The sequence below is a fragment of the Theileria equi genome, chromosome 3 (assembly GCF_000342415.1).
Source record: "Theileria equi strain WA chromosome 3, complete sequence".
NCBI lineage: Eukaryota > Apicomplexa > Aconoidasida > Piroplasmida > Theileriidae > Theileria > Theileria equi.
In genome coordinates this window covers 387,203-414,916 of record NC_021367.1, presented here as the reverse complement: position 1 = coordinate 414,916, position 27,714 = coordinate 387,203, and the positions used below count along the sequence as shown (strand labels likewise).

Here is a 27,714-nt window from a genome sequence, read left to right as displayed (position 1 = left end):
GCTATGCCATTGTCAATAAAAGACCCTTGTAATAGTAAAAGATACAGTATAGTACAACTAGTTCATTGCAAATCTTTGCACAACAGTGAGCAGCTGTAAGGCCGTGAGGTGAGATGGAAATTATCTCTTCAACGTCGTTGATTGTGCCATGGGCCTGCGATGTAGAAATGGCACCGACATGGAAGACTAGCGGCAATGTTACATTTTTGAATTTAGTTAGATAGTCCTCAAGTTTTACACATGTACCTGTATTTGATAGACCAATGTTTTTGCTCCCAGGAGGGAGGATGTTCTCCATTTCATTCTTTACAAACTGAGCATGCATGTTGCGCTAAGCAGCAGCTTACCTTTATGAGAATTGTGCTAGAATTTTGAGACCGCACCTTGCGATTGATCTTGAGGTCCCGCAAAATCAACTCAAACTGATCCAAACTCTTTGGGACCTGCAGAGATGGCGATACCTCGATCAGCTCCTTGTCGATCGTCCGCACATATACCCTCAGAAGATTTGACTAAAAAATGGTGTATGAGTTGTATAAAGGGGATGTGTATATTGGTGAGAGAATGTCCCTTGTAACCAAGGTGAGATCAGTGGTAGATGGAGAGAAGTTATGAGTTTCCTGAAGTTGAATATCCAGAGGGATCGTAACTAGGTGTATAGACAAGTTTTCGTAATAGTATAAAGTAGTTTCCTACTCCCACCCCTCAACTGGTGTGAGCAGAATGATCAGTATGGATGAATGAATGCTTACTAGAGAGAAGTTCACAGGAGAGTCTATGTATACTCAACATGATACATTCTTTAAAAACTCTATAGGATATCGTGTCTAACCCAAGGGTCTCCTCTAGAACGTTTAAATGCCCACCAACAAAGTCCAGTAAGACCACCGGCTCCGGCAAGAGGGCCACCATATGTGCCAGCACCAGTGAGAATAGCGGTAATACCAACAGATTCAGCACCAAGAGCTTCAGGTCCAGGAGGAGTATGAGGAGGTGAGGATTCAGCAGAAGGATCTCCACCAGCTCCTTGAGGTCCTCTAGGTGGAACAGGACCAGGGCCAGCAGTTAGTCCATCAGGAAGAGCATCAGAGGCAACAAGTGGATCTTCAGTATCTTCAGTAGTAGTAGTAGTAGTTTGAGGTCCAGGGGAAGTAGCTTCCTCAGCAGGATCACCAGTGCTGTCAGCACCTTGATCAGCTCCTCTACCTCCACCAGGAGTAAGTCCTCCAGGTCCAGAAGAACTAAGAGCACCAGGAAATGGAGAAGCAGGTCCAACTTCAGCGGAACCGGTAGCAGAGTCTCTTTCACCAGTTTCACCACCTCCGGATTGAATATTACTAGTAGCAGCTTGTTCCGTATATGAGACAGATAGATCATCAGTTCCACCAGGTATAGCGATAACATCATTAATATCGTGGAGATTCTGTGTGACTCTCTGATTTGCTCTAGGCATACTAAGTGGAGGAATGGTGGTACTGATATGTGGACGTACAACATTATTATTTTGTAATCTATGTATAGTTGAATCTGGAAGGTCATTGCTATAATCTTGAATCACTAGTTTTTTTGTTTTTCTCTCGCAGGAAACTCCTAAAGTCTGTTTGATTCCCTTTAGAGTAGTCCTAAGGGTGTAAATAAGAGCTTCACTTGGAGGTTTATTTTTCAAACTATCAGAGATATCAATCCATATATCCTGTCCTCTATTTTCGTACCATTTGTGATCCTTTTTACCAGTACCAACGTAGACTAGAAGAGGTATACTGCTACTACCACAAACGAAAAAATATACTACAACTTTCTTGAGATCCTGCGCAGATGTGACTCCTGGCAAAAATATCTGCTTCTTACCTCCCACGGTAAGATCTCTAACAATAAATTTTCCGTCATAAGTATGCTCGTAAGCATCGTATCCTTTAATATGAGTTCCAGTGTAAGGAGCAATATATATCGTCTCTCCACTATTAAGGTTACGGTCGTAAGAATGTCTACTGTCAAGTTTAATAGTGACCTCTTCAGCTCTGCCCTTTTCACTAGGTGGACCAGGAGGTCCTTGACCAGGAGTAATAGGAGGAACATTAGGTCCTCTAAGTCCATCAGAAGCAGGACCATTCTGTACACTTTGAGAACCTTTAGTAGTTTTAGCATCTTCATTACCAGGAGATTCATGTTGAATATCTCTAGGTTTACCAACAGCATCCTTAACAACACTAGTTTCTTTAGAACCATCTGGAGATTTAGCATCAGCTCCTTTAGGTAGAGCGCCTTCACCACCTCCACCATTATTACCATCAGGTCCTTCAAGTTCAGCAGAAGGGACTTTAGCTATTTCCTTCTCTCGTTCTGCTCCCGCTATCTTTTCTTCTTCTTGCATTTCTTGTTCTAGTTGCTCATCAAGTTTAGAACTCTCAAGACAATCTGGCAGTCCACTACAACCAGCTTGTCTTAGTACTATCCTAAGCTTTCTCCAGTTATCGCAGCTAAGCACACTCTTCAAGTGAGATTCTGTTATGCTATGAATACCACCAATCCACTTCCAAGGAGTTCCATCAGAATCTTTTTTATACCAACCTCTTGCTGCACCATTTGTAGGTGAGTCAACATAAATGAGAAGCGGATCATCTTTGCCACAGTAGAAGGTATAAACGCTTCTTACACCACCTATAGGGAAGAATACTCCTGAAAACGTTATCTTCTTCCTATCAGAAGAACCGCTATCCTTGTAATATATACCAGCTACCGGTGTTCCAGGGACAAGAGAATGTTTGTAGTATGAAGTGGTCTTACTAACACCGTTTACTTTGATATTTCCCTCAGTAACAGAGATTCTGCCACTATCCTTTTTATGTTCGTCACAACAGTACTTGTTATCCTTTCCACTACTGGCCTTCTCAGCAAGATTCCTAGAATTACTTTTGGTGAGATTTAGGGTCACATTGTTATGTTGTTTGCATAACACTTCGTCAAGTTTTGCCGAAAGGGCAGGTAGTGGAGTAGTACCTTCATCATAAAATCTACTACCATCACCATGTTCCATCCAGTTCTTTTCGTCGAGGTTTGTGCTATAAAACCACTTAGAATCTCCAACATTTGGTTTAAATTCAATCATAAGTGGCACACTATCACTACCTGGATAAGAGTAGAGTGTTATTACATCAATCGGGTCACTAATATGAGGGATATCAGTGGGCTGATTGTTATATGTAACTCTAGATATCATTGTGCTGAGGGTACTACCGTGGAGGCCAGTAGTCATATATGCTTTAGAAATATAGTTACTACCCGGTGGATTAAGTGATCGTGTAGGATCTATCCTTCTATAATCCTTTATACAGTTCGAATTTTGGGGAAGATCACCAGATTGAGAACTTGTTATGTTGAAAGGGATGGCATGGTTCCTTCGGCAATTTTGATCATCAAGTAGGTATTCAAGTGACTTATCAGAAGTAAGTCTGTTATTCCAGTTACCTAGTCCTCCACCATTTCCCCAGTAAGAGTAATATTCTGGTGTATCACTAACCTTGGTAATTCCAAGCAGAATGGGTATGCTGTCATTGCCGTTCCAGTAGTAAACTGAGACCTCCGTAACATTTTCTATGGAGCTTCTTATTATTCCTCCCACTCTTATCTTATGTCCACCACCTAGGTCTCCGTTTAGCGTAAAGGTTCCATTTTGAAGACGATGAGTATATTCAGTAAAGTTAGTAACACCACGAATATCTGTTGCTTTTTTGGTATTCATGCCGTTTGATCTGTCAAGACCACACTTGCATATCCCATCACATTTTCCGTTTATATCTAGGTTTAACGTGAGTGTATCCCTTCCACTCATCCTCCATATCCAAAGAGAATATGCTCTTTCAAAACTCTGAGATCCATGAGTATCTCAATGCGACCCAAGGGAGCAGACTAGTACCTTAGCTACTCCTCATCCATAGACAGACATTCATTCATCCTCCCTCACAACTAACTCATTGTCTGGCAGTATGGAAGACATTCCAGCAGCATTTCCAGCTTCTTATGGTTACCATCTATCCATATCGCATGTTTCCCTTGTGAGCCATAAATTCTCTAATGACAATTTTATCATCGCACTTACCTTGTTTAACTCGCTGTCTTGAAGAACGAGCAAACACTGATGAAGAATGTCAACTCTTGCCTCCTAAAAATCGTCATTTATCTGTGCATTAGTGCTGGTAGGGTCTATATAAGTGCCATATTTTTTTAATGGGACGAAAATCTCCAGCGTAAAAAGGAATGGAGATGCGGAGAGCATGAAGAAGAACATGGAAGTGGTAGGCATATAAAGGAGCCTTAGTGGGTTTAAAGCATCCCATTTTGCTGTATAGCAGCGATTTATAATGCCAGTTCAAATCTTGATATAGGATTGGTTCTAGGTACCCTTTATTCATCTCTCCAAAAGTCACTCTATCGGCACCCGTAACCGTAAAAACATGTGCAAATAGCCATAGTTTTCCCGTCCATAGATATAAACTAGAGTTTTATTCTTCCTCCATTCCGCTATGCTCTACTCACCCATTCTTCCAGGTACCTCTCAAGCATCTTTCTATCATGTCCATTCTTCTAGGTACCCCTGTCCTATTTAGGCTATTTCCGGTCTCTAATAGCCTAGACTCCATCCAGAGGCTCAATACGCTCGTCCAACATCCATAGTACATCCACATCACTAGCTAGAGCTCCCTTACGGTCGCTCTGGTCCCTCATCCTTCGTGACATTTCGCTTATGCTCACTACTCCGTAGTTCGCATTCCATTCGCTACTTTCATGTGCTCCATGGACCTAAACTGTGAGAATCCGGCAAATCTCATCCAATTAATTCTGAGCGTTTGGGTCTCTCTTCGCTGGTTGGTTCGCCGACGGCAAATTTGCTCATCCTCACAGCACGACTAACCTGAGTGTCTGTAATCGCGGCGTCTTCTAGTATGACGTAAACTTTTTCATTTCTCATTGTTTGTGGCGTAAATTTTACGCAAAATGTTAAAATTAAAAACTTTTGGGTTTTAGGGCAAGAGATATCGACTGGCCATGACGAGTAACATCGTAGAGCTCCTCAACCTCCTGCTCGACGGCCTCAACCCAGTAAACGCGCCTTACGAGGTCTGGAGGCTGAGAATTTCAAGCATTAAGCGGTTCCTGAACAACGCAAGGCCCATTATCGAGACTTCGCAGGACCCGCTCGCCGACGCCTTCTCAATTCTGCACTGCGCCGCCGTTTTCACAAGTTTGTTTATCTATGACTATTTATAAATATATACGCATCAATGTGTAACGCTAAAAGGGGTAGATGGGTGAGAATGTGACCGGAGAGTTTGCGCGTTCGCCAGTGGCCCCGGGAGCCTTCTAGGTACACCAGCCGCCAAGTAGACCCTTTGGAATCTCGCGGAGTAAAACGATCATGGCTACTGGGAAGAGGGAAATTTAGGGCGAACGTAGTGAGCTCGTGCGATTGGAAGGAGCAATGCGGTAGGGCGTGCCTACTTCACTAGAGATTTTCTTTGGTGATTTGATAGACCTTGGTTATTTCTTCTGGCGTGAGTGTTGATTCTGCTACTTGCGACTGTTTTGATACTTGTTCATCTTGTTTTTTCGATACTTCTCTTTACTGTGAGCTAGTTGTGAGGGATAAATCTGTCAAGAGGAATAGATAGAATAGTGAGTGGATAATATGGGACAGAAATACTCTGTAGTTTTTGATATCAGTAAGAACAAGCCATTTGGCAATGACATAAGTTCCTATAAGGATATCAAGGGTAACTCTGTAAGTCTCCTTAGGAAGGACCACCCTTCCTCTCGTGCTGGTACCAAATTCCCTGGATTTAAGATCTACATGCACATGCTCCCAGAAGTAGGAGCGACTTACAGTTACTACCTTGAGTCAGTCTACTATGACAATAGTCTGCAAGAGGGCTTGGATAAGGCTACCGTGGGTATGACCAAGTACGTCGAAGTCTACTTCTGGGAAGCCGACTATGACAACATCTGTCCCCTATTCCTTGAACTGGGTGACATTTACCTCCACCGCAAGGCTCTAAACATATCCTCTGGCATACGCAGTAATAAGTGGACAAATGTCCAACCAGTGTCTTATGAATCCTTAAGAGTGCTCTTCGAAAATGCTGTGGTCATTAGCCTACAAAAGACTGAAGGAAAGAAGTACACTCCACACCCCTCCAAAGATGACTTCAAGGTTGACAAGGAGCCTTCAGAGACCAAGTTTCACACAATGACTGTTAATAGAGATAAAGACAAACCCTGTCAGGGTTATGTCGCCTTCACTCAGAAGCTGGATAATGGGAAACCCATGAACGTTCTCTCAACTTGGAACTCTTACAAGAAAAACATGATACGTTTCAAGGAGTCCATCGTACAGAATGAATACAAGAGTGCCAAGATATACTACGGCTCTGGAGATACTCAGCACAATCACCCTCTCATCCTGGAACTTGAACTGGTGAAAGATGAAAAGGGCGCCTTAGAATTCTATGCTATAAACAAGGACGGCAGATGGGAAATTAATTCAGAGATACAGACGGACAATCTAGATGAGAAACTGGATGAACAAAACTGCAAGTACAATAACCTCTTTGCAGTGGATTTATCCAAGACTGCTGAAAACCTCTCCAAGGATAATGGAAGTTACTCATGTGGACCAGACTGCAAGAAGCATAGGATCACTGTATCAGAATACTCCACTGGAAATAGTGATGGGTACAGGAACATACAACATGTTCCCGATAGAGAGTATGGTGACGTACTCGGCAGAATCAAGAATGGAAAGTCTTCCCTTACACTGGAAGGACAGGAGTTTCCGATAGAAAGAGTCTCTCAAGTGCTAGTCTACTACCCACTATGTTCTCCAAAAGAGCCTGTTCTCCTCCGCATCTACCATGGAAATGCGGAAGGTGAGTGGTTTAAGAGAGACTCCATTAGTAACAACAAATGGAAAAGAGCAACTGAAGAAGACCTAAAGAAAGGTCACACTGAGAAAAGTGCCATTAAGAAGGTACTAGATAATCTAGTAAAGGAGTTGAATATACCAGAATGTGAAATTAAGAAAGACCTGTAGAATTCTCATTATGACTGGAGTACAGCGGAAGGAGGAATGGCGACCATAGGGAGTCTCTGGATGGATAGAGACCGAAAAGAGCTTATGGAAGACAGGAGTGTATAATGGTTGTAGGATGTGGATATTCCAACGGGGGAGTGAGAAATCCTACTGGACGGAAGAGCTCCTGTTAGTCGCTCATGCTACTCCGTTCGCCGTAGTCGCAAGAATCTGAATACAGACTCCCGTCGGTCGCCTGTGCTCCTATACTCTGTATAGTCGCCATAGGGCTGCCTCTGGCTTACGCTGTAGACAGCATCGCCCCTTGTGACATCGCCTGTCCCTCTCACCCGCCATTTGTCCATATAGCTCCTCACTATTTATCTTCCGAGAAGAGACATAAACATGAGGTTATTCATTCTAGTGCCCATTCTTGCCACCATTAAACTCTGCAGTGCTGGTTGGCCATGTTGTTGCGGAGGAGGAAATAAGGATGACGATGAGGGATCAGATGTGCATACAAGGCCAAGGGGCGCTTTTAGACCTAAAAAAGTCTCTCCGGAGCATTCTAGGATTTATCTATTGTCTTCTGAAGATTCAGTAGGACATGAAGGCGCTCAATCTAATCCTCAAAAGCCCATCATTCTGGACCTTGCAAACCCTGACAAGACAAACATGAACATTTATGAAAGCGATAGGAACAAGGTAAAGTATGATGAATACTTTCCAAATGATGGTTTTTACGTTTCATCAGTTGTCAAAAGTGGGACAGAAATATGGAAAGCTTACGGAGAGGAGATATGTACAGGAGCAAGTATGTATAGCAAAGAGGACTCCTCTCTTCTTTCCCTAACAATTCACAGCAAAAGTGGGTTTAGCGTTAAATGTTTTGAGAGAAGAGATGAATGTTGGTATACCGTTGGGGAAATGAGGAGCTTTTTGGCAAAGCTTGATAAAATGAGAAGATCTAGACTTTTCTCAAGTAGTTCCTCAGGACGATCGTCTCCCACTCTATCTCAATGAAGGCTTTGTGTTTGCTGGAATATTCTAGACTTGGAATTACAAATGCACATCTACCCCTTGTGCTTACAATGCTTATGCATGTGCATGTGTATCCATCACAAAATTTACAGGATGTGGACTAGCCGAGACTCTAGGGCCACCTGATCTTCCAAATTATGTTTCATCGGCTAGAACATCTCCAGATGCGCAAGCATTCGAAGCGTACAAATACTGTATTGATTCTTACTCAAAGGCAATGGTTGCAATGCACTCCAGTAGATCAAATTCACAAGATAGTCCACAGTCGGCGCAAAGCACAGGAAGTTTACAAAACACTCAAAGTTCAAATATGGAAAAGGACTTTTCGGCATTTAATGCAGGCTCCACAGCAAATACGGATTGCAATGCATCGTGCAGTGCAAATAGGGATTCCATTCACTCTTTGGGAAGTATCGATAGTGGACATATTGGCGTAGATGATCATAATTTTGTGGACTCTGTATCATCAGTGCCTCCCCTGGAGAGTAAAGACTATTACGACGATTATGCGTACCAGTACTACAATACTTACTTTGTAAAAAATAAAGATGTGAGATTGCCTCAAAGTATATTTTCTGGACTTTCGTTCATGGATGATGTAGCAATTAATGATCCTGATACAAGTGCAAATTTGGAAACCAACCACCCTATTGAGGCGGAAGGATCTAAAGACTCAGCGCTTGTGGATCATCCAAAAGATGCTTCTTTTGTACAGGATGAACGTTCAATGGATAAGCATCAAACTGAGACCGGTAATTCATGCGAACTCTTGGACACTTGCACTCCACAAAACGGATTCAATAGCTCAGGAAGTGCGGTTGTAGAATCCATATATTCCCAACTTGAGCAGGCATCTGGAGTGAATAGTATAAATACACTACAAGGTAGACATGTCTCCATAGACGTTACAGACTCTCCTTTGGAATTACAAGGCGGAGATAAAATTCCAAGCGTCTACGACCTCTACAGTCTAGACCCTAGAATTTGCAGTCCACCAGTAACCTCAATAGGATTTAGAACAACCGTTGATGGAGATGATACGGTCACTAGTGATGTTGGAAAGGATGTTATTCTTGAAGATGTACATACAGAGAATAGCTCTATAGAAAATAGAGCTGACTATCTTGATCAAGCCTCAGAGTCTTCTTCTGAACGACAAGGTACAAAGCATGTCCATTTTTCGGATCAAGTTGAAAGGATTGATTCTGCAGACGGAGTTGGATCTCACAATTTTGAGATTGAAAATGGAGCTACTCCACCATCATCTATACGCAAAACGTCAACAGGTTCGTATGGCTCTGCATACTCATCCATTACTTCATATTTTGATGCCAAAAATGGAGTTAGAAGTCTAATTGCACGATCGTTTGGACTAAAGAGAAGCTTAAGGAAGCAAAAGGCTGGATTCCAGGCCAAGCGTGGCTACCTTCAGCCACTAACAACGTCGTCTCCAGATAGCATTGGATCGCCTAGCAGCTCTGTAGGAGCGGTCTCTCCAGAGAACAGGATGCAGTATATTAATCCTACTAGTGAAATGCGCACTGAACATAGTGCTCCCGGAGATTCTCCTCAACAACTTGGTCTATCTATCCCAGCTAATGCTCATCCTCAAAATGAAGCTACTCATTCTAAAGATGATGCAACGGCTGTGCAAGAGGTTACTGTAGAAGGCATTGGCTCCACTTTAGCGCAGGAGTCTGCCGATTTGCCATCTGAACAGGTTAATGATCTTTCCGGAGCTCAAAGTGTTGGCAAGGAACCAGTAGCAGAGGAGTCTGCTGCAAAAGAAACAGGTCAACAGTTGACGGAATCTCCGGAAACAACTCAGGCAGTCTCTGCGGAGCCTGTAGAAGCTCCAGAGTCATCGGATCTCCCATCTCTGCTAGACTTTTTTCCTACGACAGACAACAATTACAAAAGTCTCGCTAGTATAACGAGCAACATGGAAGGGATTGATCTCTATGTTGTAGTTGCCGAAATGATGATGAACAAAGTCAACTATTTGAACGACATAAACTCATTCATCATAAACTACAGGGTAATCGACCCTAGTGTGCTGGGAACCTCTGACACGGAGTTTTCCATCCAGGTATTTTCTCCAGTTAACGGAAAGGGATATCACATTGGATTTGGTGATGTGCTACGTTTAAAGAGGGTCAATGCAATTGTGAGGACTTTTAGGGGCAAGAAATACGTTAACATTACGCTAAACGTTAAAAAGAATTCCTCAATTCGCATGTGGATTCACAAGTCAAACAAGAATTTACAAGGAAACGATAATGGACCAGGCACTTCTGAAGCTGCATCTCCTAAAGATGCTACTGAAACTGAGGCAACTACAAGGATACAAGAGTTGCAAGATGAAGCGATAATAGTACGCGCGGGTGGTAAAACCATCGTTTCTGAGGTGGACGTGCTAATAATTGACAAGTTATTGGCCTGGGTTGACACTCTAAAACCACTGGAAATCATTTCAAAATCAGAGTTTAGAAAGAATCTAATGGATGCAGAGGAAAGACAACCCCTAGATTTTATTGTATACATTCTCAAGGTTGTTGGAACTTCAGAGGTGTTAGTTTGCGACTCTGAGTCAAAGGCTATCGTCAAGGTCACTTCTGACGTCCTGCTCCTCAACGCATTCAAATCTGAAAACCCAGTAGGTCAGGGTAACTGGGTAAAGCTCAGATCATTTGTCAAAAAGGGAGACTTTATAGTTAATATGGAACACTCGTCAATAACGCGGCTACCGCCGCTCGACCTTCCACTCTACAAGGAACGAATAGAAACTCCGAGACCAAGCAAGAAAAAGAGAATTATACAAATCAACGAGTGGAACAGCACATCCGCACTCAATGGACACTTTCCGAGAAAGATGACCAGACATAACGGATACGTCAAAAAGATGTTGCAGCTCTCTAGTCACGATGGCAACTTTGAAACCGTTTCAAAACCTCGCGACCGAGAACAGTCATCACAGGAAGAAGGAGAAATTCGCGCATAAACACCACCGCGGTCGTACTAATCGCATAAATGAAAAATGTATAAATTAAGTGGATAAACCATTTATCCTCTATTAAATGGATTCGACCCATCTGCTCTCGATAGATACTGTCTATGCACGCTTGGCATATCCTGGTGAGTACTCGCATATCGCGGCTCCAGGTATTTATTCCCATAGTGACCAGGATCTCCGTAACCATAATGTCCACCCACTGGTCTACCATAGTGGTGGTCATGATCATACTGATGACTGTCATGAGCGTATTGTGGGTGGCTCTGGTGATCATGAGGATAGTGCGGATAACTCTGATTTTGGCTATACTGGTGGTCTTGACCATAGTAGTGCCCATGCCCATACTGGCCTGCGTAGCCCTCATCTGGTCGATGAACATAGTGATCATTTTGGGGGTGTCCTGCCGAGTGGAAGACAGGAGAGTCATCAAACACGTCCCCGTAGTCATCCCTTATAGAGTCCTCCTCAACTCGTCTATCCCGATTACCGCTCTTGTGCCTACCACGCGAAACGTACTTGCCATGCTTGATGTGCTCATCATATGAAGAAGCAGAGTCACTAGATGATGAGGAAGAAGAGGAACTCGAATACTTTTTAAATGTCGATCCAGAGTCCAAAGACGACTTGCGGGTTGGACCATTTCCATAACCTCCATGATGAACCTGTCGCCTATCTTGGCTCTGTACGTAGCGAGTTCGTCCATAGTCGTCCTGCCTATACTCGCTTGCATGCCCGTGATCCCCTTGCCGATAGTCGGCGACATTCCTGTGGTCAGGTTGCCTGTAGTCGGCACCGTAATGATCATTAAAATGGGTGTAGCCTCCTTGGGAATAGGCGTCGCTAGGTCTATAATCCGCGTGGCCATAGCCTGGCTGTTGTGGTTGTTGCTGTTGCATGTAACCACCCTGGCCGTAGCTGGCGCCCAATCCAGCGAGACCGGGGTATGCACTGCTGTGGCCTGAAAGGGCGCCCCTGCCTCCTTGAGCGTCTGGGAGTCCGTAAAGTCCAACATTTACCACAGCAGGCTTTTGCTTGCCCTTGAAAAGCCTCGAGAGGAACCCGCGGTTATCAGGCACATCAATTTGGGAGCGCACAAACTCGGGTGCAGGCGCCGGTTTCCCCTCATCAACAACGTAGACTGGTTTGTGTAGCACGTCAGTCTCCATCTTGCCATTGTTTGATCCCACAGACACGAAGCGGTCTCGGATTGATGCAGTATACTTGCGCTTTGCATGCAGCGCCTCGGTGTCGCAAATCAACGAGGTCAGCTTCACCGCCTTTTCCTTGATGAGAGCGCCAATCTCCCTGTTCGCAGGCGAGAATTTGAGCTTGTGCAGGGCGTTAATGTCGTCCATATGGACCAGAATGTCGCTGATGCACCGTTCAGACCCGTTGATGACGAGGTACTGGAGGAGCGATAATCCCTTTTGAATGCGACGCACTTTGGATGCTCTGGAGTTGATGCACTTCCAGATGGCCTTGAGGATCCTGTCGAGGAATCCCGGGTGGTAGGTCGCCTGGGAAATGTCGTAGAGAATCGACTCTGGACATCCCACGGTGTCCGTGTACAGAGCTTCCTTGAGGCATTTCTCGAGCTCTGACACGTTCATTAACCTGACGTGCTGGTTCTCAGCGTTGGACGCCTCTAATTTGTTCCGGAGCATGTTTTGGGTTCGCTGCGAGTGTAGGATTCTGGCGAGTACTTTGTCCAGAGTTTGCGATCAATCGTCCCAGGCTGTCGCTGGGACCCGTGCTGCGATGGTCCTGGCAAATGTGCCCCTAAATCTCTGCGGTGCTCGGCAGTCTCCAGCCAGAGCAACTCGGTCGTCCGTCGGCGCTCCCGTCTCGATAGCACGAGCCAAGGTGTAGGTCGAAACGCAAATCCCCTGCGTCTTGTTTAAATGTCGCCCAGTCAGCCGCGACTCTAGAGCTCCAAACCAGAGAGGCGTTGGGAGCTGCGCTGCACATGTGCCGTCGCGGGTAAACGTGGCCAAGGGGCACCCAGAGAATACCCAAGTCTACAGAAAATGTACAAACAAAGCGTCTCTCGCTCAAAAAACGGCCAACGATGCCCCCAAAGCAAAATCGCCGGACGAATCTCGAACCATAAAACTCACATTCGGGCTCTACCAAATCGCAGTAGGCCAATCAAATCACAATCAAAGTCTCGATATTTTTAGTCGCGTATTTATCCAGAATGTCTCCCTCTGCCAAGCGTACAGCAGGCGGCATGTAGTGTGTGAGGTATGCATCACACATACACCCTGCATGAGTTGCCGACCAAATGGCAACTATCCAACCAAAGGCTCTAGCCGGAGGGAGGATCGGTCCCGAAGAATGAGGGACGCAAACTACGGAGTAGTGAGCATAATGTGAGCTATGGAATAGCGAACAGGCGACCCCTGGGAGCCCAAAGAATGGCAGGATTCCTCACCGTACAGCACGACTGGCGAACAGAGTGGGCCAGGTGACCCACCGACGTCGGAGACTAGGGAGTTACGGCGAGTATACGAACGGAGTGAGCGTAATGCTGTCGATGGCATAAGCCAGAGGCAGCCTGAGCGACTAACAGGAGCTCTATGGCGACTATATGAGTGTAGCGAATAGAGGAGCCCATGGGAGCCTGTGTATTCCTTGGTAGACGAATGAGTTGCTTGTCGCCGGAAGAAGAGTTGGATTTCAGTCCAACTGGAGTATAACGGAAGGAAGAATGACCTACCGACGTCGTAGACTAGGTAGTAAATCACTATGGAATGAGTGTAACGAATGGAATGGTGATGGTTATTCTATGGGCTTAGTAAATAGAGGAGAAGTTGCGAGTGTACTTTAGTATAGGAGCCTGTGTATTCATTGGTGGATGGAGTAATGGTCTATTATGAGATACCTGGCATCAACTCTCATTCTATTAGTGGAGCTATTAGAGGTTAAATGGCGAGTATACGCAGTATGGGAGCCTGTATAAGAATGGATGAGTAATACGAATTCATCCTCGGATGAATGAGTTACCATTATGAGATGCCAAGCATCGAGTTGTATGATGGAACAACAGCAGTAGTCTGAATGGTCACCTCTTCCTCTCTCAGAGGTTCTTCCTCTACATCGAGGTTTCCAAGGAATCTTTCGAAAATGTCTTCCAGCTTTTCTTCTGGATTTCTTTCTTTGCTACATCAATAGAATGATCAGTCCATGTATTTAGGGTACGTCTGATGTACTCTCCAAGGTTCATTTTAGAGATTATTCCTCCACTCTAGGACTAGCGTTATCTTGGAGAGATGATACATGTTGTAAAAATGTTGAATATTTGGTAGATTAATGTATCTGATTGAACAAAAAACGAATTAGCCGCTAAAGCCATGTAAAGGATGAGATAATGACACAAATGAGAAGAGAATTAACTCAAGATAGTATAGAGAATGAATGGGACTATAGACTATCTATCAAAATCCCCTCTATATAACATGATGACATCGAGTTGAGTAGGAGATGGTAGGGGAAACTGTTGGAAGATCTATACGCTAAAAAAGGGAGGATGAGTCTCCACATAACCAAGTATGGAGTAATCTTCCCATGAAATCTTGCCTATATAGATACTCGTTTATTTTACAAAAGATGTGTATAATTTTGGCCAACAGTGAATCTCTTGTCTTGATGTTGAGTGGGGAATAATCCAATGGACTCCATTAGCATGCATGTACAAGACTAGTTGTAAAGGGGACATTTTCGGTACATTTAGACAGCATTTCCATAATTTGCAAGTTTAATAGTTTATAAAGTAAAGTGTTTCTTGTAAAATATGGGTAGAGAAGTTTTGAATATGGATCCAGAAAACTGGAAAAATCCTCAAGAAAAAATATATGGAAGTGAAAATACCGATAACTTTAAACCATATATTGCATATGAATATTCTAGGGGATCTGGTGACCCATTTAGAAGAACTGAATTAATATATAAAGGCAAAGTTCTCAAGCAATTCCATCAACTAGGAGGAAGCATTACTAAAGTATCCACTTATTTCACGAACAACAAGGAAGTTCTACTCACAATATCAATAGACGTTACTGACAAATGTTTTTATTACACAAACCCTAATACCGCCGAACCTATTGATGAAAACACAGATTTTGATTCTATTGTTACAAAGAAGGAAACTATTCTTTATAGAGGTTTTATTGTGATGATTCTTGATAATATCAAGAAAAATAGCAAACTTGTATATGATGACCTGTCAGATGAAGTAAAGAAAAAGTTTTGGAGAGGAAGGGACATCTTGTTTGATCTTAAAAATAAACCCGGTGGAAATAACAAGACATATATATCGGAAGTTACAGATATCCAGGTTGATATAGGAGTTGAACAAACAAATGGTACAGTCACAAAGGTTAAACATGTCCCAAAAGTCAAACCATTCTACATTAGAGGTCTAAGGAATGCAAACGCTCAGCAGGTGAGCTTAGGCTATGGCTTCCCAAATGAGCCCCTAGAAGAGTTCACTGTGTACTATGAGGGAGAATTCGGTGGTTATAGAGATCCACTTCTAGTCGTTTTAACGTTATATAAAGTTGTTGGTGATCTAACATATGTTGAAAGTGAGTATTATATTTCTAGGAATGAATATGATACTAGATGGGATATTATCAGGATTTCAGGTGGCGGATTGAATGATGAAAATATTAAAAAAGTCTTAGACAATATTAAGGAGTTTACTGAACTAAAGGTTTCTATGTTAAACAGTTTAAGAAGCAGACTTGCAGATATTACTGAAGGCCTTATCATTGACCTTTCCAAGACAACTAGTGAATCTGGAATATATGATTCTGGTAATAGTAGGAAGATTCCCTATAAAAAGACAACTTATGTGGATTATAATGCGGTTTCACATGCCCATGGATTCACTAGTTTTACAATAAAAGGAATTAATATCACAAAGAATCTACCCATAAGTTCAAGTCTACTTCCTACAAGTAATGAGCGACTTTGTATACTAAAAGTTTTCTACAACAGTACTCAGAATACCGACTATCCTCTCATGATATACTTCCAATATGCTACTTCTGAGAAGAGGTGGATATGTAGACATTATGGAGATAAACAGTGGACAGAGCTTGTAGATTGTCCATCTAGTGACACTGATTTCTCCAAAATTAAAGAATCTATCTTAAAATACTCTGTTCCAAACGTTACAATAGATGTTTCCAAAGCTAGTGGTAAATACCAGCCATATGGGAATAGTCTAGACTTCACTGTTTTGAGCAACTCAGTTGACTCATCAGGATATAACTTTACACATATTGAATCAGGAAATAAACCCTTCAAAATTAAGGGAGTTACGCATAGTCAAACTACTTTGAATGGTATAGAGTTCTCTACTGACAACCTTCTACTCTGACCAAGATCCTGCAGATCCGTCTAATCTTCTCCTGGTTGAGCTGATAAAATCAACTGGAACTAAAACCCGTACATATTTCAAGAGAAGTGGAAGAAACACAACCAGTTGGGTAATTTTAAATGAGGATTCCCAACTTTCCGGGAACGATCTTTCTTCAAAACTCAAAGAACTGATGAATGAATATGATCAATCCAAATCAGCATCGGAAAATAGTCATAAAGGTGAACAGTCTCCAGAACAGGAAGGAACTGAAACAAAATCTACTACTTTAGACAACCAACCAAAGGACGATAAGGACCTCTCCATAAACCCTTCATCCGTTCAACATTCCTCTAATAAATCTGGCGCCATAGTTGGAGTCATACTTTGCATTTTACTTGTTGGTCTTGTAATACGTAAAGTTGGTCCATCTGTGAGAACCTATATAGTAAACAGGTATCCCAGATTACGATTTTAAACTCTTTTATAAGTATATGAACTGGACGTATTTTGAGACTTTTACCGGATGATTTTGAGGCACTAGACTTGGACATCCGCAAAATCCTGGTCAAACACAGACTGCATTACCTCAATGCATCCCCTGAAAGACTCTATCTTAAAAGAGATCAATGTGGACGGGGACTAGCATCAGCAACCTTTCGATCTGAAAAGATGTTGCTAAACTTTTGGGATACCTTGAAAAAAGGTAGCGAGGTATCCACACGCCGCGCATTGATAGTGAAAATGGAGAATGAAGACCTCACCCACATGTCTCGCATAGAAGGATTCCTCAGACGCAAATACGAAAATGTCAACAAGGGAGAATTACGTATTGGAGAGGACAATATCAATGACATGCAAAGGAGAAACTGCTACTGTAGACAACATGGTCACATGTTCAATCTAACGAGAAAGAAAATAAAAGGCTAAATAATGCAAGAGATACTCATGGGATGTTTATAAGACTCCTTGGAATCCTCTTCTCCTTTAAGTAACTCTCACAACTCACTATGGGAATTCAACCTCTAAAGAGTCTACTAGAAGGTCTGAAGATCCCCCAAAACCTACAGAACAAGAAACCGCAGTTCTCCAGAGGCATGTAGAATGACATAGACCAGGACAGATTAATTAGTCAACCAGTAAGTTTAGATTGGTGCGTAGTTTGATTGCTACGCCCAGTACCATCTTTAGGTTTGTAGGAAAGATCGAATAATATGCCATTTTTACCATCACCATTTGGAGAGACTTCTGGTATATACTTGGTAAGTTTTCCTGTCAGTCCTTGGTCAGCAAGCTGTTCAGGGGCTATCTTTCCACCATTACTTTTAATATGTTTTATGACGCTATGGATATCACTTGTGCTATCCTTAACCGTTGTGATTAGGATATATCCTACCCACATAGTACTTTTACCCTTGCAGTAGTAATAGGCATACATGGGATATTCACCAAGATCTTGGTTATAGAAGATGAGCTCAATAAGCACCAAGTTAATATAGGAAGAGAGACCACAGGGACATACCCTAGAGGATGTACAAACCATTGAAGATGTAGAGCCAATGGATGAGGATGGAACCACTCCCTATGGAGGCACAGCTCTCGATCAAGACGAAGAGGATCAATCAACTCTCCATTCTGCAACTCTTCCAAGCCAAATTTCGGATGAGCATACAGTGACTCTCTTGACATGCCTAAAGAATTTGGACGCAGGAGATGGTGTAGACTTGACGGACTTGTACATTGCCTTTAAAAAGCACGCTCAGATTTCAATGAACGACTTCAAGGCACTTTTACAAGGACTTCACAATTCTGAAAATGCACCCATTGTATATTCAGAGGATGACAATCGTATTTATAGCTGCTAGCTCTTAATATTTACAAATGTTAAATGTACAAGTTGAATAATTCTGAGCACACACTCAGAGTATACACTGCCTTTTAAAAAATTTTGTGACGTAAAAGACAGATATTGCAGCGCTGGAGCAAATTAGGAAAATCTCCGCTACATAAAACAAGATAATCCATCGATCCATACGCTTGTACGACTTGTAAAACTTTGTGGATGTGTGATTTTCAGAAATTTGGTGGTTCTCAATTGCCATTACAGATGCAACAAAACATGATGGGAATTTGGAAGCCTTGAGTGAGTGAAAGTTCCAGAATTGATATCTTTAGATAACTTCGCACCATCTTTCAAAGTGTATTTCTCACCAAACACAATTACATATTCTTACTGCATTACTGATTAGTCTATCCATCCACAGGATGAATAATGAGTGATCTTTAAATAGTCATATTGTACAATAGTTCTGCGATTGTTAACTAGGTTGAGGAGCATATGGTCCCATCTTATAAAACTTGTCATTGAAATCCTTCTCAGCAATGCTCTTCCATGCACAATTTAGTTTTTCAAATAATATACATCCCCTTGAACCATTCTCCGCTACAGTTAACTCCATTAACTCTACAGCTCCATGTTTATAAATAAGGCAAAAAAGACAACGATTAGAACGATCCATAGTAGTCCAAAGGTCTCTATTTCCATCCTTTACTTTCTTGGCATGATAGCCAGGTTTAGGAAAGAAATGCTTGGTGGTAATACCAAGAAGATCTACTTCAAATATGCTACATTCATTAGTATCCTTATCAAGAGATATGTCAACTTCAAAGTTTGAGATCCATTCTGCAGGATCCCTTAAATTCTTCATCTTGGCATCAGTATTATTACAGACAGTCCAACCGTTCCCATCCTTTACATAACTTTTTCGTGAGACTCCAGATAAAGTTCTGAGGGTAATAAACACTAGCTCTGCTTTACCATCCTTGTTGAGATATGCATCTACATATTGTAATGTTTCTCCAGAGGAAAGAGTGTAGATCTCTTCAGTGCCATTTACAAGCTTGGATACAGAAACACCCTTCTTGGGAACTATGAGTTGGACAGTGTTAGCAGCAATGGTGTAGTCGAATGATTTGCATAGTAGTCTATTGGGATGAGCAATGTTTAGAGAAGTAGCGTGTCTAGACTCTCCAATCATTGTCACAGACCTAGCATTAAAATCATCCTCCGTAATCTCCTTCCAGGTTTCACCTACTTTCTCAAAGCACTCTCGGTTTAGTCCAGAGCCACTATCAATTTCCAGGTAAAGAAGTTTTAGACCACCCTTAGTATAACACTCAGCCAATAGGCACTTCTCATCTCCAGAAGATTTCCAAACAGTAGCTCCAGCATCAAGAACGGAAGAGATGTGATGGCCCCTATTCGGGAAATGTTCTTTGACAGACACTCCACGACTTAAAAGTTCTCTAATCTCTAACTTTGACTTGTCTGCATCCTTAGAGAGATCTAGAGTAATGGGAGTAGTAGGTTTACATTTTTTCTTTAAAGCCTCAAGTTCATTTTTATGCCAATACGCATCATGACTCTGCCATTTAGTACCATCATGGTATCTATAGACAGTGGGTTCAGTATTACATAAACCATTTGTTTTTATAACGGCAAGAGTGGGCCTGTCTCCATCAAAATACAAGAGAGCAGAAGAACAGAGAAATGTTGAAAATCTTCTCACTCCGGACCATATCTCCTCTCCATCATACTTCACCCTCTTGGCAACAGCCCCGTCCCTAGCCAGGAGTTTGAGAACCTTAACATTGTCCTCAAAAGAGTCCAAAACAGTAAAGAGTGAAGAGTCTACCTTGGACCTGTAGTCAGCTACAGGAGTAGGTTCTTCTGGCTCTTCTGCATCTCGAGTTGATGGAGTAGTTACCTCCTGAGAAGACTCTGAGGATTCTAAATCTCCAAACTCCTTTTCTGATCCATTCTCATGTTGGTCATTACTGGAGTAATAAACTGAGACTTCAGTGTAAGGGATTTCAAGTACTGGTTCAGAGTCTACTTTATCATCTGGCTCTGCCTCTTCTACTTTAGTCTCTGGTACATACTCTTCAAATTCTCCTAGTTCTTCCTCATCTTCTTCGTCTTCATCCTCTGGTCTTTCTTCATAATTAGGCTCTTTGGGAGTCTCAGGAACACTTTTATGATTATCATCCTCATAAACTTCCTCTGGATCTTCTTCGTCTTCAATTACAAGTCCGTCTGATTCTGGGTCTAGATCATCTTCATGCTCTTGAGGCGAAGGCCCATCCCAGCCATCATAGTCATTAAATTCTGGGTCCTCATCCTCATCTTCAAACTCTTGATGTTCTGGGATATGCTCTGGCAGGTCTCGAGGAACTTCTGTAGAGGCTTCCTCTTTAGGTTCCCTGGACTCTGGTTCGTTCTTATTAAACTCATTAGTAGATGGTTCTTCAGGAGATGCCTGAGATGGGACATCTACATGGCCACCTATCGATCCTTCATCAAAAGGGGATGAGTAAGAAACTTCGGCAAGTACCAGAGGATCTTCAAGTGTAGCCTGTTGAGCTAAATGTGAAGATTGTACAGTCTCTGGTCCCTGAGAATTGCGTCCCGGTTGACCTTGCCGACCCTTGATATTTGATCTAGTCTCCACAGGTTTCCCGCAATGTTCTTTATCCTCCTTCCCAGATGACTTTCCCCGAACATTTCCAGCTATATCATCACTAATTTCAGCTTTACCAATGCCAGAGTTTCGTCTAGTTAAATAGAAGACTGTGCATATGATGAGCAAGGTAGCAATGCACAATGGTAAAAACCGCATCAGATCCAACCATAGGCCTCAACCTTGGCATTTTAAATATCCTAGAGCATCTTCCCTCCTTAGTCCTCTTCCATGACGTTTAGAGTATAGAGAAGGGAATATCCATTCATTCCTTAAGGACCCCATTGAATGGCCAAGGAAGAAGAAAAATGAGATCATCTCGTGATAACCAACTTTAATAGATCTTGATCCCATGTTAACATCTCGTATAGCAGGTACAATTTAGCCTGCAACTTTATAGCGGGCAGACAGAGTCTCTAGACCTATTTGCAGATCATTCACGATAGTACTTGGCAACAACAATTTAAACACGTTATTCTTCTACTCTTAAAATCCCCTCTTCTGGAATTCCTAGGGATAAATGAGTGACTGGTGCTTCTTTAACAGGTGGGTAAATTACCCTTTGTTATTCATCCTTCCAGATGTTTCTCTTTGAGAGACTCTAGACATTTTACAGTCGCACCAATGTCTTATCTGAAGATCACAACGGTTAATGTACCCGTAATGCACTTTTAAAGCTCATGCCATTTGAACCTACTCCAGTTCAACTTCACCATCATACGCAAAGTTATATTTATCCTCCACACTCATACCATCATTATACCTCGATATTATAGTGAAATTTTGATTATACATCCCATTTCCAGATGACTTCTCTACTCACTAGTCCTTCAATTTTGTCGTCCACAATGTGTCCATTGTACTTTACTACACCAATAGTTACATAAAATCGTATTTCAGGCCAAAGAGAGTAGTGAGTGGATACAAGACTTGCATATCGCCTTATTTCTGAATTTTCCTGGGAAATTGATGGTCACATTAAAGTTGTGGATGTCACATGCACGAGATTATTGGTGCGCTGATGCGAAAGCTCAATGTCAAAAGTTGCCCTCGAAAGTTTCAAGTGGACCAAATCAGTTGTTTTCTTCATAAATTCATCAATTGTTCCCATGGAATCGTTTGATTCTTATAGACGGGGATATTCGTCAACGATGTCATCATCTCTCCATGTTGTAAAAATTCTCGTGTAGATGGAACCATCGGGAAGAATTGCTCTGATAACGTCCCTATTGTCAGCTCCATCAAGACTTTTCAGAATAATCTGACCTAAAAATTATGAGTGAATGCGAACTATAAAGTAGTGAGCAATGGCGACCGTCAGGGAGCTAGGCAAGTATACAGATATAGGAACATATACACTAGGGCATTTCTAGGCGGTTATACAGGTACTTATTTTAGCCTGAACAAAGACTGGAATAGGATTAGTCCTCCATAGATTCAAAAGTCCCAAACTGTTCACATGTTCAATTCTTCCTTTTTTTATGAATACCAAAACCATTCCATATTCCAACGAATCTCGTCCTTATCTTTGGCCAAAACTTTACCAACAAGACCATAGCCACAAGAGCTACCAGTACAGATACAGTTCCTCCAATTGCCGGACCAATTGGTGATGTAGACTTATTAGAGATGGAATCATGATCTTTAAATTCAGATGTTGAAGAAGGATTAGTCCGTGTATCTGGTAATTGTTCCTTCTTAAGCTTTTGGGTAAGATCATTTCCCTGTAGCCTAGTAGTTTCTCCTCCAGACTCAGGGTAGTTTGACCATTCATCTGCAGCTTTAGATGATCTGTGAAAGTACACGTATGTATATTTGGAACTCCCACTTGACCTCAGTTCAATCAGGAGAAGCTTTTCAAGGTCTAAAATGTCTGCGTAGTAATACGCAGAGATGCTGTAAAGAGGGTCCTGAGAGGATACACCAGTAAGCAGAGCATTATTATGACTAACTTGGGTCACCTTAAACAACCCACCGCATAGAGAATACTGGTATCTCCAGTAACCATCGCCGATGGAACCATTTCGTACTGTTACATTTATATTACCAACTCCATCATTGTATGTTCCAGCAGGCCTAGATAAATCAAGAGTAGCAAGAGTAGGAGTTTCTCCATCAGGAAGATCATTTTGACCGGTAGAGACTTCAATCCAGGAATTTACATAGTCTTTATTCTTTCTGAAAAATCTCTGCTTACCAGCTTGTTGAGCAATTATAAGAGGAGTATTACCATAGCCATTCCAGTAGACCATGACGGTGCTGACATCCTTTAGAGATGGAAGTCCACGTTGCCAAGTGTCAGAATTCTTGAAACTAGTTACTGAAATAGATCTACCGATGGAGTGTGTAGAGGAAATGATACTGGCGATGCTGGAGTAGAATACGTTAATTCTCTGAATCTGACAACCTGGACATTGGTAATTATGGTTATTCTTCTTTTGAGATAAATCCACAACATGAGCCTTGTTCTTTCCGCAGTTTTGCTTGTTAAGTTTCTCCCTTAGATTACCACTAGTTATGCCAGAGTCCTTACCCCAATTATTACCATTAGTGGTAGTGTAGCATTCATTATCTCCTGTTCCAAGTTGAATTAGAAGAGGTTTGCTGAAACCATTGTCCCCTGACCAGTAGTATACTGAGACACTTGAATAGCTACTTAAGTCAGTAAATCCCTCCTGAGGAGTTCCTCCCTTATTAATCGTACTTATCTTCTGCCCATTTTTTGGAGTATGTGTTAACTTCCTGTAAGTTCCTTCTAACTCAGGATACCAGGCACTCGTCAGATTAACTATTCCACCACCATCACTTTCATAGTAGTATCCTTTATCGTCTTTTTCGACTCCACCTCCAGGACGGTTGTTAATGTCAATAGTAACATTACCAGACATAATACATCTTTACTCAGTAGCATTTCCTAATAGTTCCTCCACTAGTTCTTCATACTATCCTACTCATTCATTCATTCTTCCATCATCCTACTCCATTAACGTCTCGACTGGTGTGAGCAAAGGGTTAGTATGGATGAATGCCAAATTACTAGTGTACAAGAATGAAGAATATGATTAGGAGGAAGTTTAGACAAAGAGGAAGTAATTCTTCGGACTCTTGGAGACTGAGAAGCTAGACTTCCAAAATGGTATACGATATCTTGTACATACTTTCCATTTATTATGAATACCAAATCTGAAAAATTAAGCTTTCAAATGTCTGAAATCTACATTGTGGACAGTCCCTACAAGGGATACAATTTACTCTTTTGTATTTACATGTGATATTTTTGTAAAATGTAGAATCTATTTTCTCATTTGAACGAGCTTATCACTGAAGTCCCTTCCAGATATGCTCCTCCATTTATCACCTTCCTTTTTATAAGAAAGCATTGCAAGATTGTAGTCCTTTTGGGTATGTACTCTGAGTAATATAACGTTATCTTTGGAATGGTATTCACAGAAGTAACCTATAGAGCCATCATTCAGATTGTAAATATGTACATTGTCGTCTGTAATCCTTTCTATGGCTCTGCCGGAAGTTAGGGTATAAATGCGAGTCTTAAGGCCATTTACTTCGGAAGTTATGATCCTGCAGTGTTCATTATCTTTTACCAGGGAAAGGTCAAGAGATAATTTTTGAACCTGGACAGATCCCTGTTTCAATGTTTCAATTCTATTCTGGACATTACCAGAAGACAGTTTCCATTGGCTGCCATCATTCTCGACGAGTACTTGAGAAAGCTTTTGTCCCTTAATTCTAATGAGTGTCATAGTTGGTGCATTTTCCCTCAAAAGGAGTGCACAGTAGAAACAAGACTCTCCATTTTTAGCACTCCATACAACTTTATCTCCGTGTTTAACCTTGGTAATATCAACACCAGATGTAACTACATAGACTCTGGCAGGGACTCCGTTAATATTCGTTCCAAATGATCTATATGACGATGAGTTCGGTGTTGCCAAATCCAAAGTCTTTGGATCCTCCATTACCCCTGGTTTCTGAGATTCTATGGGTTGATACTTCTTCTTTAGAGCATCAAGTAGCTTCTTATGTTCTTCCTCTTTGGAATCCTTCCATTGCTTACCATCATGGTATCTATAGACCTTTGAATTCTTATCAGTGGAAATTATAGCTAATGCCGGAGCATTCTCATCAAAGTATATCAGGGCCTCCACCAGGTTTGAAGATTTACCTAACGTCGCTTTGCCAGACCATACATCCTTACCATCATACTTGAGCTCAGTTACCTTACCAGTTTTAGGAGTCAGTTTAAGAACCTTAAATCCACCTTCTTCTCCTTCTTCAAGATCGAACAGTGACCCATCTGCTTTGGAAGTCAATGAACTTGCTGGGTGTGTAGGTTTCGGAGGATTCTGTTTCTCTGCGCCCTTTAATGCTTCTTTGGCACCATTATTACCTCCACAAATTCCGACCCTAACTACTAATATTGCAAAGAGTGTATAAAGAATCCTCATTCTCCCATGTTACAAATGTTTAATAATGTGTGGAAGGAATTTCATACATACCCCAGATGACTCAGGGCTTCTTCTTACACATGCATTACTCATTCTTCCTTCATGCCTGAGTTTCCCATAATCTCCACTGTGATCATTAAAAAATAAGGCTATTAGATGGTTCCAAGAGACTCTTCTTTTAGCCATTCAGTCCGGAGAAATCCATGAGTAGAGGGGGAGAAGAGAGAAGAATGGATGAATGAAGAAGCCTAAATCCAGAGCGTTGTGGGCAAAACAGAGTCGGGTTTGCATACATTCTTGATTAATTTTAGTTGGTGTGAATCATACAAGGACTATGATAATTCATGAGTCGCCCACAACGTGAATAAACCTAAGACTTTTCCAAGACGCTGATGACAACCTTCCTACTTGAAACAAAATAAATTACATCGTCTCCAGTATAAAATACAGTCAAGTATTCAGCCCATACGGATGCTATTGGAATAAATGCCCAGTACCACGTAAGTATTCCAGCAATGAAGCTCCTCGTATAAAATCTCCACTCGTAGATGTAAAGCTGCCATGTGCATCCCTCAATCAAGAAGCATTAGACTCACGTTTAAAATAGCAAGTTCCTACCCACAATTTTCCATAGTAAAAACTACATTCATTCTATAATACACTCAATCTCGGCCATAACTGGGAGATGACCTACCGCTACTTCTCTTGCGATTCTCATACAAATCTTCATCAACCTCCTCCTTTGGGGATAGGTAGACGCCTCCAGCTCTAGAGCGCCAGGCACCTTTTCTGGTATCAACAACGTATCCTGTGTTCTGCTTTTGAGCCCTCAAATCTGCTTCATATGCTGCTCTCTCGCCATCGCTCTCGTATAAATCATGTTTCCATTTACCGTCATCCTTCTCAACATGCGATTCTGTGTATCTCTCATCTTGGCTTCTTTCTGGAGAACGGCGATCCCTGTCACTATTTCCTTGCCTCCTACCACGCACATTCCCTCTATCCATCCTGTGGGCGAGTTTTAGCGGATTATAAGGGTCCCTTGGAGTGGAGGAAGATGTACTACGGTACCTGGAAAAAAGTCTATGACCCCTCGAACGAGAGCCTCTGGAACTGCTCCTAGAGGATGAATAGCGGTTTCTATAATCTCGTTCATGACTCCTAAAATGCAAATGCAGTCTCTTGTGCCGTCAATGTAAAATACCTGGAGGAAGAACGGGACCGTCTCCTGCGAGTTTTCGACCTCATATGGCCTCCGCTCCTAGATCTTGACCTATAGCGTCTACTTCCCCTTTCATGCCTGTGCCTGGAGCCCCTAATTGCCGCGTAATCCGCGGAGGAATCCGAGTCACTTTGCGACGTCTCACTAAATGACCTATGAATGGGTATATTTGTGTGATAGTTGGTAAGGCGATAGAGATTAGTGTGTTTTGCAGATCTTGAGCTTTTGGGAACTTATGAGAGCATTTCAGAGGAAATAAAAGGGACAGAGAGACTCACCTCCTCCTGGAGCCGTAACCCTTGCGATATTGCGGTTTTTCCACCCTTTTCTGGTTCTTTGACCACTCGAACGCTGCCTGTACAAGTTTTAGGTGAAGATTTTTCCAAAATACGGCCATTGTAGACGAAAAGAAGCAGAGCCCGTTAAATTGGCTCTAAAAGACCTGAAACTCACCAATTCAGCCTCCGTAAAGCCGCTTGTCCTTGGCATTTTGATCCTGTGAATCTCTAGAAAATGTGTACTGAAGGAAGAAGAGTATGGTGCCAACACCAGCAGTTCCGGCTCCGCACTCTTCCTACTGGCTATACCCTCAGTAATGGGCTCCATGGGTGTCTTAATGTAGCACCTACTTAGCCTGTGGAAGAAGAGGACCCTGAAGTATCTGGAGGGACTAAAGGTTGCCATCAGGGTCTCCAAGGGACTCATGAAGAGAACGGGCAAATGTCCCATTCGGGTCTCCTTAATGGTCATTAATGGGTCGTTTATGGCAAAGTGAGCTTTTTCATGCTGTGGCATCCCTAAACCTCAAGAATTCCAGTGCAAAACTGGTGGAAATTGGTCAAGAGGAATGGATGGTGTCTATGGAGTATCACTATGGAATGAGTGTAACGAGCGGAAGAGTGATGCGAATTCATCCTCAGATGAATGAGTTACCATTGTGAGATTCTCTCATCGACTTCTATAATGCAATAACAGCAGGATAGAAGCCTTGCGACTATGATATGCTAAGCATTGACTTATCTAC

At 42.2% G+C, this 27,714-nt stretch overlaps 12 protein-coding genes across 12 annotated transcripts, besides 1 other annotated feature; 5 read left to right on the top strand and 7 right to left on the bottom strand.

The window, feature by feature from the left end:
• Nucleotide 1: 1 nt before the first annotated feature.
• On the bottom strand, nucleotides 2–3,829 carry BEWA_002150 (hypothetical protein; the record flags this gene model as incomplete). The annotated part of the gene is made up of 3 exons (XM_004830417.1): nucleotides 2–313; nucleotides 348–512; nucleotides 833–3,829. The coding sequence occupies 3 exons, from the start codon at nucleotides 3,827–3,829 to the stop codon at nucleotides 2–4; spliced, it is 3,474 nt and encodes a 1,157-aa protein (XP_004830474.1).
• Nucleotides 3,830–4,626: 797 nt separating this feature from the next.
• Nucleotides 4,627–4,966, bottom strand: BEWA_002140 (hypothetical protein; the record flags this gene model as incomplete). The annotated part of the gene is made up of 2 exons (XM_004830416.1): nucleotides 4,627–4,797; nucleotides 4,910–4,966. 2 exons carry the CDS (start codon nucleotides 4,964–4,966, stop codon nucleotides 4,627–4,629), a joined length of 228 nt encoding a protein of 75 aa, XP_004830473.1.
• Nucleotides 4,967–5,683: 717 nt separating this feature from the next.
• BEWA_002130 (hypothetical protein) lies at nucleotides 5,684–7,084 on the top strand (the record flags this gene model as incomplete). The annotated part of the gene is made up of 1 exon (XM_004830415.1): nucleotides 5,684–7,084. One exon carries the CDS (start codon nucleotides 5,684–5,686, stop codon nucleotides 7,082–7,084), a length of 1,401 nt encoding a protein of 466 aa, XP_004830472.1.
• Nucleotides 7,085–7,468: 384 nt separating this feature from the next.
• Nucleotides 7,469–8,086, top strand: BEWA_002120 (signal peptide-containing protein; the record flags this gene model as incomplete). Its single annotated transcript, XM_004830414.1, has 1 exon — nucleotides 7,469–8,086. The coding sequence occupies one exon, from the start codon at nucleotides 7,469–7,471 to the stop codon at nucleotides 8,084–8,086; it is 618 nt and encodes a 205-aa protein (XP_004830471.1).
• Nucleotides 8,087–8,321: 235 nt separating this feature from the next.
• On the top strand, nucleotides 8,322–11,105 carry BEWA_002110 (hypothetical protein; the record flags this gene model as incomplete). The annotated part of the gene is made up of 1 exon (XM_004830413.1): nucleotides 8,322–11,105. One exon carries the CDS (start codon nucleotides 8,322–8,324, stop codon nucleotides 11,103–11,105), a length of 2,784 nt encoding a protein of 927 aa, XP_004830470.1.
• A 62-nt stretch (nucleotides 11,106–11,167) lies between these two features.
• BEWA_002100 (ENTH domain-containing protein) lies at nucleotides 11,168–12,781 on the bottom strand (the record flags this gene model as incomplete). The annotated part of the gene is made up of 1 exon (XM_004830412.1): nucleotides 11,168–12,781. The coding sequence occupies one exon, from the start codon at nucleotides 12,779–12,781 to the stop codon at nucleotides 11,168–11,170; it is 1,614 nt and encodes a 537-aa protein (XP_004830469.1).
• A 2,129-nt stretch (nucleotides 12,782–14,910) lies between these two features.
• On the top strand, nucleotides 14,911–16,960 carry BEWA_002090 (hypothetical protein; the record flags this gene model as incomplete). Its single annotated transcript, XM_004830411.1, has 2 exons — nucleotides 14,911–16,468; nucleotides 16,518–16,960. 2 exons carry the CDS (start codon nucleotides 14,911–14,913, stop codon nucleotides 16,958–16,960), a joined length of 2,001 nt encoding a protein of 666 aa, XP_004830468.1.
• Nucleotides 16,961–17,696: 736 nt separating this feature from the next.
• On the top strand, nucleotides 17,697–18,347 carry BEWA_002080 (hypothetical protein; the record flags this gene model as incomplete). Its single annotated transcript, XM_004830410.1, has 2 exons — nucleotides 17,697–17,744; nucleotides 17,982–18,347. The coding sequence occupies 2 exons, from the start codon at nucleotides 17,697–17,699 to the stop codon at nucleotides 18,345–18,347; spliced, it is 414 nt and encodes a 137-aa protein (XP_004830467.1).
• Nucleotides 18,348–18,800: 453 nt separating this feature from the next.
• BEWA_002070 (hypothetical protein) lies at nucleotides 18,801–21,161 on the bottom strand (the record flags this gene model as incomplete). The annotated part of the gene is made up of 1 exon (XM_004830409.1): nucleotides 18,801–21,161. The coding sequence occupies one exon, from the start codon at nucleotides 21,159–21,161 to the stop codon at nucleotides 18,801–18,803; it is 2,361 nt and encodes a 786-aa protein (XP_004830466.1).
• Nucleotides 20,433–20,483: a sequence feature (GA-rich).
• Nucleotides 21,162–22,465: 1,304 nt separating the features above from the next.
• Nucleotides 22,466–23,890, bottom strand: BEWA_002060 (hypothetical protein; the record flags this gene model as incomplete). Its single annotated transcript, XM_004830408.1, has 1 exon — nucleotides 22,466–23,890. One exon carries the CDS (start codon nucleotides 23,888–23,890, stop codon nucleotides 22,466–22,468), a length of 1,425 nt encoding a protein of 474 aa, XP_004830465.1.
• Nucleotides 23,891–24,295: 405 nt separating this feature from the next.
• Nucleotides 24,296–25,468, bottom strand: BEWA_002050 (hypothetical protein; the record flags this gene model as incomplete). Its single annotated transcript, XM_004830407.1, has 1 exon — nucleotides 24,296–25,468. One exon carries the CDS (start codon nucleotides 25,466–25,468, stop codon nucleotides 24,296–24,298), a length of 1,173 nt encoding a protein of 390 aa, XP_004830464.1.
• Nucleotides 25,469–26,130: 662 nt separating this feature from the next.
• On the bottom strand, nucleotides 26,131–27,179 carry BEWA_002040 (hypothetical protein; the record flags this gene model as incomplete). The annotated part of the gene is made up of 4 exons (XM_004830406.1): nucleotides 26,131–26,587; nucleotides 26,673–26,843; nucleotides 26,969–27,045; nucleotides 27,144–27,179. 4 exons carry the CDS (start codon nucleotides 27,177–27,179, stop codon nucleotides 26,131–26,133), a joined length of 741 nt encoding a protein of 246 aa, XP_004830463.1.
• Nucleotides 27,180–27,714: the final 535 nt, after the last annotated feature.